This window comes from Diplotaxodon limnothrissa, linkage group LG1 (genome assembly GCF_057381915.1).
Source record: "Diplotaxodon limnothrissa isolate DT_005_m linkage group LG1, D_limnothrissa_male_GT1.1, whole genome shotgun sequence".
NCBI lineage: Eukaryota > Metazoa > Chordata > Actinopteri > Cichliformes > Cichlidae > Diplotaxodon > Diplotaxodon limnothrissa.
This window is the reverse complement of record NC_140596.1, coordinates 35,317,473-35,334,317: the sequence shown is the minus strand read 5'-3', so window position 1 is coordinate 35,334,317 and position 16,845 is coordinate 35,317,473. Positions and strand designations below refer to the sequence as shown.

Genomic DNA, 16,845 nt, shown 5'->3' with positions numbered 1-16,845 from the left:
CCACCGAGAGACCCGCAGCAGCTTGTCTATTGCCCATAAAAATCAGTGGATGTGTGTGGCTGAATGACATGAGGGGGGAAATGGGGCGTAAAATTAAAGAATCTTGCAGAAAGCGAGAACCGGAGAAGCAAAAGCAACCCCCTCCCTCCAACAAGCACAAGAAGCACTTTCTCCACACACACACACACACACACACACACACACACACACACACACACACACACACACACACACACACACACACACACACACTCGGCAGACATTGAGCTGAAACTATGGAGCGACCAGAGCCACAGCATACAACAGAAAAGGGAAAGAGCGTAATTTTTATTATGATTTTTTGTTTGTTTGTTTGTTTTTAGTCCCAGAGCAGCGATGGCCTGCAAACGCCTGCTGGTTTCATGGTTTCTGCCCTGCTTTTTCCTTTTATCTCGCTGATCTGTCGCTCCCATATTCCAGGATCTGTCTGACCACAGAGACATGGCCAAACAACCGGCCAGCGCTCCCACCGGCTACATCCCTGCGCAGCAGTCCGACGGAGCCGCGGGACTTACAGGAAACAAACCGGACAACACGGCAGCGTGCCCGCCGTCCACTCCTCGCCATCACCCGGCGCCTCAGCCGCCGCCTCCTTGTAACGAGCGCAACACTTTTTGTCCCGCGGAAAATAAACCGGGGGAACCGGACAGCAATAAAGAATACGGGACGTTTAAAAACACCCCGCCGGCCGTCCCCGGATCCGTTGCCGTTAATTCGGCCTTGAGGAAGGATTCCATCGGTTCGGCCCGCGGGGGGTCCGCCCAGTACGGCGACCCGCTCCGGGCCACCGCTGAGCAGAACAACACCGCAGGCAACTGGACGTCTATGAGCCAGACCACCATCATACTGGGAACAGATGGGAACACGTCTGTTCAGCCTGGAACCGTGGCGGGGGTAAGTCAGCTAAATGAACCGTTACCTTAACGGAGGGCGGCCGCTGTGGAGGCAGGTGCGGTGTGGATGTGTTTCCGCTCGTGGCTGATCGGAGAGCTGACTGGATTAACCTGCTGCCTCCAAACAGGGGGACAGTGCCACGCAGACCTTTAGTAATATCTCTGCTGTGAATAACAATCTGTGGAACTCTAAAAAAATGTGGTAGCTACCCCAGGCATTGATTTGTGACGGACGTGTTAAGCTGTTCATTTGTAGCCCCAGAACTTCTGAGCTGAATCAGAGGATTCTTTAAAAGTGGATCTTAAGAGGGAACCGTCATTGTGAGGACAGACCGTGGGTTCGTTGTCGGGATGCTTAAACAGTATTGTCTGATACATAGTTCGTGGTCTTTATTTAGTTATTTTTCTTTCATGCACCGGTTCGGGAAAGCCTGTATTGGGAGTGAGAGTGGTTCATTCAGCGTATGCAAAGATTGTAAGCGCGCGGAACGCCCACAGGTGTAACAGACTATGGTGAACCTCTTCGCAGTGATACCGGGTTGAATCACGCATGTGTTGTAATTTGGGTGGACCCTGAGCTATTTGCTGTCCTTGATTTGCGCAGCGTCTGTTCTGATGCTCTGCAGCAGTCTGCGGTGTCTGATCAAAACTTTAAAAACCGCTTATGTCAGCTAAACATGAGGAAAACAAAGCGCGCACACTGGGCTGTTTTGTTTATTCACGATTAGATCGCCCCTTTAGACATAAACCTATGGCTGTTTCCGGTGTTTTTTATTTTTCTTATTATTTTAGTTACAATTCTAAACTTGATTTGTGCTTGGTGGTGATAACATGGTTAATGAAAAAAAGAGAACTGAATCATACTCTCGCGGTATTCTCGGTGTTCCCTGCCCACACTTGGTATGGCCCAAAAGCCCAGGTGTTATCCGGCTGATAGACAGCGCTGTATTACAGGAGACTGCGGATTGTTTCCAATCCCCAGGAGGGCATCCCCCACCACCCCTACCATTTCACACGCTCACACTTACAGAAGCAGACACACAGACACATTCCCATGCAGCGCAATGTTTGTGAATCGGAATCTATATATTCAACACAGTCTATTTCCTGAATCTGATAAATGAGGTTCTGCTGTGTAAAAAAAAAAAAAAAAAGTTCTCCTGAATCGATCCTCAGGAAATGTTTTTAATCTCCGCATGAAATTCCACGAAGATTTCCAGCGGTTTGGTGGAGGTAACGGCCCTTAAGCGTAGCAGAGGATGAGACGAGTTACGTGTGTAAGCTTTGAGAGCCGCTATGGAATTCTGATTGTCGTGTGTAAAACGGAACAAAATTAAAACATAACGAACACAGTGAACAAAATGTAGATGGCCCAAAAAAAAAGTGTTTTGGATCGGATTCGTCAACATTTTGTAAATAAAAATGTTCCAGATTTTCAGTCAGCATGATGAATGTGGAAAAAACGCGCTTTGATCAGTGAGCATGTAATATTATTGTCTGTAAAGGACAATTCCCACCAGAATGATGAGTTACTCTTTTTAATTATGTATTTATAATTTGTTTTTAAACTAGAGAATGCTTTTTGTTGATGGGAGATGAGTTAGCCTGAGTGCTTCTTCTTGTGGTTACACTTAGCTTTAAAAAAAAAAAAAAGATTATTATTACTTTTTCAAAACATTTTAGAGACTCAGTGTTTTCCCCCCTCAGGTTAACGAAGATGATGACGAAGGGGGAGATGAGAATAAGGCCAGAGGAAACTGGTCTAATAAACTGGATTTTATTCTGTCCATGGTTGGCTATGCAGTGGGACTGGGAAACGTGTGGAGGTTTCCTTATCTTGCCTTCCAAAACGGGGGAGGTAAGACTTTATGTGTGTGTGTGTGTGTGTGTGTGTGTGTGTTTTAAATAATAAAATAAAAATTTCAGTCAAGGCCGGAATTAGCCCCATTCATTCCTTTATCCTGTTAGGCCTGTAAGCATGCGAATGCTAAGAGAACTATGTTGAAAATGAATTAAAAAAAATAGGTTATAGTGCTGGGATTTCCTCTGGTGGTGCGCAGATATAATGTGCTTACATCGCAAGCAAAATCGACTCTCATTATTTTAACTGGCATTCTTGTCCTTGTTATAACTGCTTTATATAGGAGTTATTATCAAATAATATCCTTAAATGTTGCAGAAGTCATTAAAAGCTGCCGTATGTTTTTCCCCATATGCCGAATGTTTTTTTTTAGAAGCAGCCAAGTACACACTTCACGTTTGATGATTTTCACTTTATTCCATAGTTAGGTTCAGACTTTGGTGCTTCTGAAACTCCGCTCTGTAGCCTGGTCTTTAATTCCCCGCAGGAGCTTTTTTGATCCCCTACCTGACCATGCTGGGCATCGCTGGGATCCCAATCTTTTTGTTGGAGGTTTCCCTCGGCCAGTTTGCAAGCCAAGGGCCAGTGTCAGTGTGGAAATGCATCCCCGCTCTGCAAGGTAAACTGGCCCATCTCCTCATCTTTAAGAAATATAATTTTAAAAAAAGAAATAAAAAAGAAATAAACATATAAAACCCAAATAAAAAATAAATACATTTTATAATCACGAGTTCTCCACTTTCCTTAAGAGTAATTTATCTATTTCGTCTCATTTATTTATTTTAGGTTGCGGGATTGCCATGTTGATAATATCTGTCTTGATAGCCATATACTATAATATTATAATGTGCTGGACACTGTACTACCTGTTCGCTTCGTTGAAGGGCTCACTGCCATGGGCTAACTGTAGGAATGAGTGGAACACGGTGGAATGTAAGGACAAAGACATGCTGCTGTTAGGTAAGACACACACCTTCACACACACATACACACACACACACACACACACTAGAAAAGCACCCCACTCTCCACAATACGCAATGCGTCATGCCTCCCTCAGCTAAGGTGTCCTGCAGTATAATGAATACTGACCTGTGATCTCTGCGGCGTTTCACTCTGAAAAATACTTAAACTTAAGAGCACCCAGTTTGTTTTCTATATGATCCGGTTGGATTGTTAGAGACCAGTAAAGTAGGGGATGAAGGCCCCAGGGAGATAAAATCCCACCTGAAACACGCTATATTTATATCTTCGATTATTCTTTTGTGTGATTCTGTCAGATTAAAGCATTGCTTCATGTTTTAAAGCTGCAGCATGGGGCAGAAGCAGCCTGTTAGTGGTCTGACACTGAATTAAACTGTGGATAAAATTATGTTTTAGCAAAGAAAACATAAAAGCGGAGAATCGAAGGCGTCTTGGCGTCGATTTGCATCGAATAAAAGTCGAAAGAGGCTTCACTTTGTGTAATATTTGCCTTTAGCGATTCTGTGAATTCAGCACAAAAACTGCTTGCTTGACAAATTTACTGTACAGGCTGAGCTGCTGCAGTGCTGCAGTGAGCCCGAGACTGACCCCTGCTGGATGAAACGGGAAGGCCTATTCGGGTCTGCATGTCTGCGTCTTTTGAATGATGAAGCAGACAAGAGGGAGCAAAAACGTGAACTATGTAGCCTGACGTATGTTAATGTGTTTACATATATGATTTTATCGTGTGGGTGAGCGAGGTCTGAACAGGTTTGCAATGCAATGCACAAGCTCTGCAAAAATAATCTGTTATATGCATACTTTAATGTTTCCCTTTTATGCCAAAGAGATGTGGATATATTAAAATATGTATATGGAGTAATATTACACTACAATGTAATTTTTAAAGCTATATTTGTGGCCTAGGGTCATAAAGGATTCATGTCATGTCATCGCATGTTGTCCACTGAGTGCCCCCCTCCAAAAAACGAACAAACAACAACAACAACAACAACAACAAAAAACAACAACGAGTTGCACAAGTGTGCAAAGCGCAATTAAAAAAACGTCCTGAATCATTAAGGCCCAGTTAATATAAGCTTGAAATGACTGAAAATAGAGTCATATAAAAAGCTTAAACCTACTTCTGTCTACCTTGTTTGCATGAAAAAAAAAATATAAATAGTGAGAACAGGGCTCAGAAACATTTATTTAATCATATTCAGCAGTGCAGGATTTTAACAAATACAAGTGGAAGAAGTTTCCAGTGAGGCTACACTACACTGTACACTGTATCCATCTGGCCTTTTCCTCCCACTTCTTACTCACATCCATCTCTTCACCCCAATTCAGAGTGTGTACCTGAGCGGGCAGTAAGTTGTGTCCCACAGCAGCTCTCTGCCAGCCTCTCCAAGCTGACGTGTATTGATTTCTGATTGGAACAGACTCATGCATCCTGCGGGACAGAAACATCACGTCCATCAAGAACTCCACTTTCTGCACGTTGGCAAACACAGCGGGAAACCTGACAAAGCTGCTAAACATGAGTATGGATGGAAACAAGACATATGTCAGCCCCAGCGAGGAATACTTCAAGTGAGTGAATCCTCTGGCCAAAATAAAATGTTGTTTTCAATTCCTGAAAAAAAGATCTATACACTTTTAGCCAGATTTAAAAAAAATAAATACATTTATGACTGGATGAAAGACAGAATCTGATATTTTTTAAAAACCATTCTCTGCAGTTCTCAAGCCATCAAAAAAGTGATCATTTTGCTTCAGTAAAAAGTTCATGGACACTTAGATAAGGTTTATTCCTAATAATTCTAGTTTTATATCTTCTTGTTTTATATTTTGCATTTCCTTTTAATGTGACAACACACAAGTACATGTCCAGATAGTTGCCTGACGCCACAAATTAATCTTTTAATTTCATACCTCACAAAATCACCCACATAGGAGATATTCACGTAAAACACTGCAAAAATAATCTCAAAAATGTACAAAAAAGTACAGCACAATAATAATAAAAAAAAGTCCTGCAGCATTTTATGAAAACATGTTTATGTACACTTTAACAACAATATAAAGACAGAAAAAGCAGAAGGAAAGAAATCAAGTCCGGAGTGGGATAATCGTACTGTTTTCCATATACAAGGAAAAAACTGTACAGAGACTTTGTAGTTCTCTCTTATTGCACTCATTCAGCTTAATATCTTTAAACACAACGAGGCTATCCTCGCAATATATAATTAATGATGATTTATGGAGATTTGTGTCAAAAGTTGGGCAAAAAAAAAAACAACTTACATAAATCTTACATCTCTGGCAGACCCTCTGACATGTTTGGGACTCTGTAATAAATGACTCGGCAAAATGAAAAAACAAACAAACAAACAAACAAAAACAAAAAGTGTCAGCATGAACTTTTGATCTGCATTGTTTTTTGTTTTTTAGACTTAACCTTTCTGTTTGAATAACACCTGCAGGTACAATGTGCTGCACATTTCCAAAGGGATTGAATATCCAGGAGACATCCGCTGGCCTCTGGCCGGCTGTCTCTTCTTGGCCTGGCTCATTGTCTACGCCTCTTTAGCCAAAGGAATCAAGTCATCGGGAAAGGTAACAAACTAAAAACAAAACTAAAACCTGCCTTCCGATGTCTTTCTGCTTGAAGTTTGAAGCTCAGAAGACATGCTGCTATTAGTTTTCCTTTGATTGCGTTCCCTTTAATGATAATATCGCCACCTAGTGATGAAGTATGTGACACACAACCTTTTATGAGGAAAAACTGTCATTTCCAAAAATGTAAAAATAACGCAGATCTGAGTTTATTTCCAAGAAAAATTTCATATGCAAATACCCAGAGTCTAGAGAAACGCAAAACAAGTGCATTATATTGTGTTTAATAAATTATCTACTTCACAGCGATTCTTTTAAACTCCGTGTTTGAGTTTTTTTCTCTCGTAAGAAATACTTAAATGTTACTTAAAATAACTGAAAGCTATTTTCTTAGTTTAAAGAAAGCAAAAGAAGGAAAAAATAAATACATAAATATATAATTTATAAATATATAAAATGCTGTTCAAGCCCAGGTGAATGTTAGAGCTGCTTTAAAAAGACAGTCTTATGGTCTCAGACCAAAACAACACCCAGAAACTGAATAAAGTTGCGATTGTTGTATTGTGGTGCCCTCTGGTGGACATAGAGATGAGCTGCAGCACACATAAGCCTGTCACTGTGGAGTGGAGCTTCAGGCCTGTGTCAGAGGTTTTTCTGTAATAATTGTAAACTTGGGATTTTTTTAGTGTACAAATTCCTGTTTGCACCACAATCGGGATCAAAAGTGATCCTAATATAATCCTAATATATATGTTAATAATAGTGGTTTTTTTTGATGAGAAACAGCTAACTCTTGAAAAACTAAATGTTTAAAAGTCCACACACAAAGAGAGGGATATAAATGATCTTACAAAGTTTACTGACTTTGACCGTTTTATGAAAAAAACTGTTTTATCTTTGCATGTGTGTGTGTGTGCTGATGTTGCTCATTTCTTTTCTTTTCTCATTAGGTGGTGTATTTCACCGCCACGTTCCCTTACGTGGTGCTCGTCATCCTCCTGATCAGAGGAGTGACCCTCCCCGGTGCGGCTGACGGCATCCTCTACTTTATCACACCAAAATGGGAGAAACTAAATGATGCAAAGGTAACCAGAATTTCCTCACTGAATTCTACAAACACTAAAGTACAGACAGAAAAGAGGCCTTCCAGTTCTTGCCCTTCTCCTGCAGCTGCTCCTCTCTCCCTCAGGTGTGGAAAGACGCTGCCACTCAGATCTTCTTCTCCCTGTCGGCTGCTTGGGGCGGCCTCATCACGCTGTCTTCTTACAATAAGTTCCACAATAACTGCTACAGGTAAACACATAAAAGGTAAACTATGCTTCTGGCAGACAAATTCCACCTGTCACCACAGATGCATGACGCTATGTCTGAATGTGTCTGAATGTCTGGTAGGATGAAATGTCAGTAATAAATGTGACTTTTTGCAGCAAGCTGTTTCTTTCATTTTCTCTCAATTTGTTCTTCCTGTGCTTTGTTTTATCGCTAAAGTAATCCACAGCATTTGAAGAAAAAAAATGCAAAAGCCTAAATGTGTGAAACTTTTTTGATTCACAAGAAATATATATATATATATATATATATATATATATATATATATATATATATATACTCCATGCAGTCACAATATCTGCACATTAACTGAATATACACATGGTTCATTACTATAAATGAAAGCTTAGTAGTATTATCCACTATTATATATTTGCCAATTGTGTTTTTTAAATGTTGTACACAAGACAGGGCTCTAAGTATGAGAGCATCAGAGACATTATCAGAGGGATGTGACACTCAGATCGATGAAATGTTTGAGAATTCAGTTGCCGTAAAGATGGTGAAAGAAGTTTGACTTCTTATGAAAAGCTTTTCAAATCATTACTCTGTGGCAAAGTTGGCAAACATTAATAAACAAAAAATCCAATTTGACTCGATGGTAATGAGATTTTTATGTTCCAGTGATCATTTTAATTCAAATGAATTTAGGCAATGCTTCAAAATAACCGCCCAAATAAGTGCCAAGAGACGTTGCAAGATGGCTTCCTCATCCCGAGACCTGGTTCTAGAAGGACTTTGGCACCACTGGACAGTTTTCATATTCATATTTCTATGTTTTAAATACTTAAAAACTCTTGAAGTCACAACAAATATATTTGCTCACTTCACGTTTCTCCTTTCTCTTCTTGTTTTCCTTTTCATTGCAGGGACACTATCATAGTGACATGCACAAACAGCGCCACCAGTATATTTGCTGGGTTTGTCATCTTCTCTGTCATTGGTTTTATGGCACATGAGTTAAAGGTGCCAATAGAGAAGGTGGCTGATGAAGGTAAGCTCCCAAACTGGCCGGCAGTAGCATGAGGTCAGCACTGCTTTTATCTGCACTTGAGACAGTGTCTATGTATTCCTATTGAAATACCATACATGTAGTATATATGTTTGTCTGTGTGTGTGTGTGTGTGTGTGTGTTAGGTCCAGGTATAGCTTTCGTGGTGTATCCAGAGGCTCTGACCAGACTTCCCCTGTCTCCTTTCTGGGCAATCATCTTTTTCCTTATGCTCCTGACCCTTGGCCTGGATACTATGGTAACCTTTACATCCTCTTAATACTAATGAAAAAAAAAATCAAGTTCCAAGTTTAAATATGAGCTATGGCATTTGGAAGTTATAGCTGGAAACAGGCAAACAATTTGCCCATAAAATGACTTTTAAGTAACTCTATTTGAACTTACATGTTAAAGAACATGAAACATCACTTTTAGTCTTTGCTCTACTGCTGGAGTAAAATCCTGCACAAGCTCTCCATCTGCTAAAGATGATGTCAGTCTTCTTACCCGAATCTGAGCAAGACATGCAAACAAGAAAAGAGTTTCCTTTTTTTTTTAGCCAGTTGGTGGCAGAAGAGCTCCACACTACCTATGAAACCAATCATCACCCTCTTGTCCACCACAGTGTTTGCGTAGAGGATGAGATGATCTTGTTCTTGTGCTTGAGAGAAACATCTCTCACCTCATCTCTCAGTGTGTTCGTCTTTGATTGTCTTCCTCGCCCTGTTTCCTCACATCTTAGTGCGTCCCAACTGAGATGGAGGCAAGAAGGAGAAATGAGGAGAAAAGGCTTGAGGGCAACACGTATTTAAGAAAAAGTGACACTCTCACTTCTGAGCAAGATTACAAGAATGTTAAAATATTCGTTTTTTTTTTAATTACAAGCACAAACGAGGAGCACAAAGTTTGATTTTCTTTATTAACGAATATAACTTATAAATACAAAAGGAATATTTAGTAGTCTCTTTCTGCCAAAGCTTGTATAGTCCAGTTGTGTGTCACTTAAAACATAAAATGAAAAAATGAGCTGATAATGGCTAAAAAGCTCTGTGAAGTGCAGAGTTGGGGATAATTGTAAACATTTTCAAGCAATAATTAATATAAAAAATATGAATAAAAAGCGCAGTGAGGGGAGGTTGTTTCGTTCAAGGGTCAAGATTAGGGAAACCAATCTCGACCTTGATGCCAGTGTTCATTTTTAATGTGTAATGTGTTTGTAAACGAGGTGTCGTGAGACGTTGGTCTGTCAGGTAAATGATCTGTTTCTGCTGTGGTAGGTATTCAGGCCCACTTTGTTTTAATTTTGCTGAAGATCTCAAAGTTTGTGACAGTCAGAAACACGAGTCTCTTGACTTTTGTTTGCTCCGAGGTTAACATTTGGGTTTGGTAGCTGATGTATAAACACTGCACACTGCACACATTGACCCAATTAACATAATTACAAATGCACAGCACCCGCTGTGACTGATTTCACCTGAAGTGCCTGAGCTCTCCAGGTACTTGAACAGAGGGGAGTCTGTGTGATTGGAGTGAGTGAAACTAGGTTGACCTTAAAGTCTTGGAGCAACATCAGGAAGTAAAAACAACAATCAAATGTGATATGTGAACACAGTGCTTTACACTGTGGGTGATAAGAATTCATTTTGTTAACCATTCCATCACAGAAATGATGGAAAGATCAATCGTAATATTAATAAAACCACTCCAGCTGCAGTTTGAGCATATGGAGTGTGGAGAATACCAACAATAACTGCACAGATTTAAGATATAATTCATTTTCAGGAAGCTATTCTACACTAAAAATGTTTATGTCCAAAATTCTCAGTGGATAATGTAAAACATTACATTTAATGGAAGCTGACCAAATAATACTGAATTGATTAGTATACTTTCAGTTCATACCAAGCTTATTTTCCTTAATGATTAATTAAGCGTGTAAATAAACCATTGTTTTTATATTTTTCATTTGCATTTTACTCAAAATGCAGTACATCAGTTTTGGGCCCCTTTTCCCTTCAGGACTGCTTTAATTTTTCATGAATTCAACAAGTTGCTGGAAACATTTCTCAGAGATTTTAACATGACAGCTTCATTCAGCGTCAGCATCACTAGGTTTGAACTTCCGCAGGTTGTTTTGAACAGTTGTTGCCACATGATTGGATGGTTAGATTTTTGTGTCAAAAAGCAATAGCTTACAAAGTGGCCTGTGCCTTTACATTTTAAAAAGGAATTACAGTAAACAAAAAACCTATAAGGTTTTCATTTTAAACTATATATCTGTCTATGATATTGATCTATTGTAACATTTACTTACTTTAGATATCATTTACAATTTGTATTTGGAAATTGTTTTAATTCTTCTAATGTCAAAACAATAATTCCACTAGCAGATCCATAAATGTAAAAGTGAAAGACAAGTATACTGAAAAACTTCAAACTGACTATATTATTGCTCCATGTCAGCACTATATTTTCCTAAAAGAACCCAAAACGGTTTCATTTGGACCCACTAGCCATGATATCGGTTACTGCGCTGAGTTATGCCTCACGCAGCTTCAGCGAACAAACACTTTTCGTCTTTGGGATGTTTTTAAAGTCCAGAGCACCTCCCGCCATGATCCTGGGTAAACAGTTCCTGATAAAACACAAACTCCTTCAAGTGCATTGTGATGCTCCTGAGCTGAGCAGAGGAGCAGAGGGCACAGTGGTGCATTAAGACACAAGTAAACAGTAACAGTAAATGATGATGTTACTTTGCCTTGGCAGCAGCAGCACAGAGGAGAGTGCTGCTGCTGTGGTTTTGTTGTGGAACGCAGCTCAGCAGTAATAGGCTTGGGATGTTGACGGGAAATTAGTTTTGGGAGCTCAGGAGGAAAAGGAAGAAGTGGGGAAGTGACAGATAGCTTGATGGCAGCGCCATTTCTACAATAAACTTATGCATACGCACACACTATACAACCCTCGCTCAATTTTCATGTTTATGTATTCATCCGCTGCTGTCCTCTGGGTTCCGAGTCCCTTTTACCATCATGTTACATTTGCAATTCTCTAGACAGGCTCATCCTATCAAAGTCTATCCATTGTAAACTAAATCCTTCATACTTATTTGTTTTCAGAAGTTCTTCTGCTCAGGGTTAGAATAATGTTCTTTATTTGTTTGCGAAATAAATGAAATTATGTGTTTATTGGATGAACCGAAGACAAATGCTGGATGCTAAAGTTATGACAGCAGCGGCCGCTTGGATTCAGATGAGGTAAACTTGCTGACTTGAGGCTTTTTATTTAGTGGAATTGCTGCTACGCCCTGGCCTGGGTGGACAATTGTTAGTGATTCTGTAGTGGAGCCAAGCAGGATTACTGTAAGCTGTTGCCAAAAGTATTAATATTAAATAGGAATCATAAAGAGTTGGCGATTGTTTTCAGCAAATGCAATGTTTGAACAACGTGTTTATTAAACATCTGCCATGGTTAAACACATTTCCTCCCTAGTTCTCTTTAATATTCCCCCCTTCTCATCTCCATCCCAGTTTGCCACCATCGAGACCATAGTCACCTCTGTGTCAGATGAGTACCCCAAATACCTGAGGAAACACAAGCCGATCTTCACCCTGGTCTGCTGCGTCTCTTTCTTCATCCTGGGATTTCCCATGATCACAGAGGTATGTGCTCTGCTGCACTTTGGGTTCACAGTGGATACTTGAGCATTCTCCTTGCACCCTCTGACTCTGACTTTGAATACAATGCCAATTTTTCTGCATGTCAAGCAAAGTTCTGGCCTTCAGATGTCAGGTGCAATGATTGGAACAGTAGGCTGAGTCTTATTAAAAGGAAGTTGTGACCGTGGACAAATCCAAGTGTCGGGTGACAGGAGGGATGACATTGCAGGATGAAGGCTGAATAGATTTTGTAATATTTTCTGTGTGTGTGTGTGTGTGTGTGTGTGTGTTTGTTACAGAGTGGGATGTACATGCTCCAGTTGGTGGACACGTTTGCGGCCTCCTATTCTTTGGTCATCATTGCTATCTTTGAGCTGGTGGGGATTTCGTACCTCTATGGTAAGTACACGAGCTGCCATGAAAGCTCACTTTAAGGCCACTCTAGGTTCAGCATGTGAAGTCACAGCTGTGATTTTTTCTTTCCACAGACAGTACCTTTAATCTGCATTCTGTTTAATGGTCAATAGGGGGCGACTGCTCTGGTTGCAAATGTAGACAGATAAGATCATAAGGACAGATTAAATTTGATCTAGTGAATACTTCTCTGATGATTTCATGGCCTTTTGGGCAAACTTACGGTTGCCAAGTTGTTATTTTATAAGTCTGTTGTTTTTTCAGTCAAACCAATAGGTGACATACCTATACCCACTTTTTTTTCATTTGTATTTCTTACATAAAAAGCCAGTGCCAGTTTGATTGTGTGTTCAGAGAGGCATATGCATATAATAGAATAATAAATGCAAGAATACCTTTCTCTTCTGAAAATCTAGATATCTGATATTGTGTGTGTAATTTCTTTGCTTTGACTTTGCTTCTGTGACACATTTCCACAGACAGCAGGGCCAAACTGTATAATCAGCCAAGAGACCCTAAAATATTACTGTCAGTGCAGGGTGCAGCAGAGAATGTTGGTGGTTTTTGAGGCATTTCTATTCCTGAACTTAAAATCCTTTGTCATAGTAAAACAGATAAAATCAAAATATCTTCAGGCTGTAGCAGTTTTAACAAGAAAAAAAAAATCAAACTGAAAAGAACAGCATAGTTAAAATAACGGGTTTCTGCATCTCAATTATGCGTATCTGCAAAAGGGGACAATCGTCCAAAGCTCCTTCGTGCTGGAAACGAATTCTCACTTGTTAATCCTGCGGTGACCACTAGGAGTCTCTGTTGTAATGCACAAGTCTCTGTCACACACACAGGCAGAGAGCTCAGGTGTGTATCAGAAGGCTGTTACCAAGAAGCAAAGCTCGCCTCCAGTTTGTCATCAGTGCAGGTGACATATTGAAATGATTGTGTGACTCTGCCACTTCATGTCACTCACAGTTATCCGTCAATAAAGGCAGAGGAATGAAGCCATCTGCTCACTCGCTTTTTCCAGGGACCACAGAAACGCATTCACATGTGCTCATAAGGACAGATTGAATTTACCGATCCTTTTTTTTAAAGGGACGTTATCAAACCCAGGTCACACTCCATGCCTTCTCTCTGGAAACCACCCATTTCTCTTCTTTTATTTCTTCTCTTTTTTCTTCTTCCTTTGCAGGCCTACAGAGGTTTTGTGAGGACATTGAAATGATGATTGGTTTCCAGCCAAACCGATTCTGGAGACTGTGCTGGGCCTTTGTGACTCCAACCATTCTGACGGTATGTTTGTTTTTGCTCATCTCATTCCCTGGTATGCGCATACACGCACACTCACTCACACACACACACACACGCTCACACACACACACACGCGCACACAGACACTCGTACACATGGGCACATATGAACATGTGCAGCCCAAAATGCCTCTATTTTCACTGTCTTCTTTCAAGTTCATTGATTTGCAATCATAAAGGAACAGAGGAGAAATTGCTCCTGTACTCAGAAATCGAAAAATTATTTCCTCCTTCACATTCCCGTCATGTCACAGGTTCTCACGTTGATTGTCATTTCAAAACTGAAGCTGCCAAATTCCAAATGTGTCAGCGTTTGATCTGCACTGAACATGTACATGATCAGTAGAGAGTATACACATATCTCCAAAGAAACCTGTCTCTGTAAAGCTGAGAGTCTTTACGTAGAATTCTGTGTAGTCGAAGTTCACTACAAAGGCACGTGAGAGCTGGACACTGGCCAGCATTAATGTTAGTAGTCGTAATGGAAACTACTGTACCTCCAAAGCAGAGGTGACGATGACAAATGGAGCAGCAGTCGAGGCGGCTGGCCATCTTGCTGCTCTCTCTCTCTCTCTCTCTCTCTCTCTCTCTCTCTCTCTCGATCACATTTCCTCCGGGAGCTCATTGATGCACAGCCTCCGGCTAACCTAGTTCTGTCTGCCATCTTTTCTCTGTTTGTATTCCTTTTGGTCTTATTCTAATCCTTTCAAACCAAATTCACTTTTTTATACTTTTTCCACCCCCCCGACCCACTCCTGCCTTTCCTGTTTTTGTACTCTCTGCATATAATACAACTAAAGATCTAATTTTCTCATTGATATAGAACAGCAGACAAAGTTTTAGCCTTGGACCCTGAGGTCAGTGCAGTTAAGCTACTACACAGTCCATACCAGTCAGTGCTGACAATCACTGCACAGTTGAGCAGCATCAGGTAACAGCAGTTGAAATACCGTGCTGTGACATTTCATCTAACAAATGTTTCTCGGATTTCCGGGCGTGTGCAGGGCATCCTGGGGCTGAGTCTCTACCAGTGGAAGGTGATGACATATGAGGACTACACCTACCCCACCTGGTCCATGGTTATGGGCTGGCTCATGGTCATCTGCTCTGTAATCTGGATCCCCATCATGTTCGTCATTAAGATGCACCTGGCCCCCGGCACCATCATCGAGGTAATAATTGTGATAAAACTGTCACGTAATGTTTTGGGTTTGTCTGCTACGCACACACTGTCCCACATGCATCTTTGTCTCTTTCTCTTTCTCTTTCTCTCTCACGCCCACACACACACACACACACACACACACACACACACACACACACACACACACACACAGGCGCGCGCACTGTCGAGGAAATCAATAGTCTCATCCTTCGCTCATTAGCAGAGAGAGGAAGGCTGCAGGCTGAGTATTAATTTGAACATTTTTTTCTGGGAGTCTTGTGGGTCTCTTTAAAATGCTTTGATTAATGGATGATGATGATGACGAACGGGCCTTTCTGGTCTAACATCTTTGTGCGCTCTGTATCTGACAGCAGCCTCTATCACACACCTCTAACGCTACATTTGATTTGCTTTGCTTTTCTTGATCATAATTAACGCGTAATCATCACAGTGTCAAATCCTTTTTCACCTCGAAATTCTGCACACAATGCCCCATAGTGACAAAGTCAAAAAGTTTGCTTGAAATTTTTGCAAATTTATTAAAAATCAAACAAAATGAAGCACATACACAAATCTTCACAGCCTTTGCCATGACACTCAAAATTGAGCTCGGGTCCTTCCTGTTTCCACCGCTGATCTTTCAGATGTTTCTACAACTTAACTGAAGTCCAGCTGTGGTAATTCAGTTGATTGGACATGATTTGGAAAGGTACACACCTGTCCACATGTAGTTCTTGGTCCCATCTCATTAACTGAGGCGAAGGCTCATTTTCCAAAATAATAGTGAACCCCAACACGCAGCCAAGATAACAAAAGATTGGCTTCAGGACCACTCTATGAATGTCTTTGAATGAACACCTCTTGAGAGATCAGAAAATGGCTGTGCACCGATGCTCCCCCATCCAACCAGGTTCTGCAAAGAAGAAGAACAAAAAATATGTGTGCAAAGCTTTTAGAATCATACTCAGAAAAATTTGAGGCTGTACTTCCTGCCAAAGGTGCATCAACAAAGTATTGAGCAAAGGCTGTGAATATTTATGGACATGTTAAATGTGCAAGAAGTAGCTTTATCAATGTCAGGGCAAAAGCCAAAAAAAATGTAATTTAACAAGAGGCCAGCATTTGTTAAAGAGAGCAGTTCATGTATTATCGCTACCTGTAAGTGCTCTGTGTTTCCTGTTGTCATGCAGCGCCTGAAGCTGGTCTGCTCCCCTCAGCCTGACTGGGGTCCTTTCCTGATGAAGCACCGTGGAGAACGCTACCAGAACATGATCGACCCACTGGGAACCAGCTCCCTGGGCCTCAAGCTGCCCCCCAAGGACTTCCAGCTTGGTTCTTACCAGTAGCAGCCATCCTGACAGCACCACATCCACCACTTCCAAGCCCTGTAGGAGGCACTGGTGGGTGGTGGGAATCGTCTCCATCCCCACGTCTTCTCCCTTCTCTCTCTCTCCTGCTCTGTACTTAAGCCTTCTTTGCTTCTTGTCTTCTTTGCTTTATCGTGGATGTGGAAACAAGCTCCTTCTCTTCTTCCTTTATGTCTGCATCATGTCCTTTCTTCTCTCAGGGAGGAGTAGCTGCCCAAGTGGAGTCTACTCTTCCACT

General features: G+C 41.0%; 1 protein-coding gene across 1 annotated transcript; it reads left to right on the top strand.

The window, feature by feature from the left end:
- Positions 1-450: 450 nt before the first annotated feature.
- slc6a5 (solute carrier family 6 member 5) lies at positions 451-16,586 on the top strand (the record flags this gene model as incomplete). The annotated part of the gene is made up of 15 exons (XM_085350524.1): positions 451-933; positions 2,640-2,790; positions 3,281-3,412; positions 3,580-3,753; positions 5,202-5,352; positions 6,246-6,378; positions 7,329-7,463; positions 7,568-7,671; positions 8,577-8,701; positions 8,845-8,957; positions 12,226-12,357; positions 12,654-12,753; positions 13,958-14,058; positions 15,080-15,247; positions 16,431-16,586. Coding segments are annotated over 15 exons (2,358 nt in total), but the record flags the coding sequence as incomplete, so codon positions are not given.
- Between the last annotated feature and the right edge of the window lie 259 nt (positions 16,587-16,845).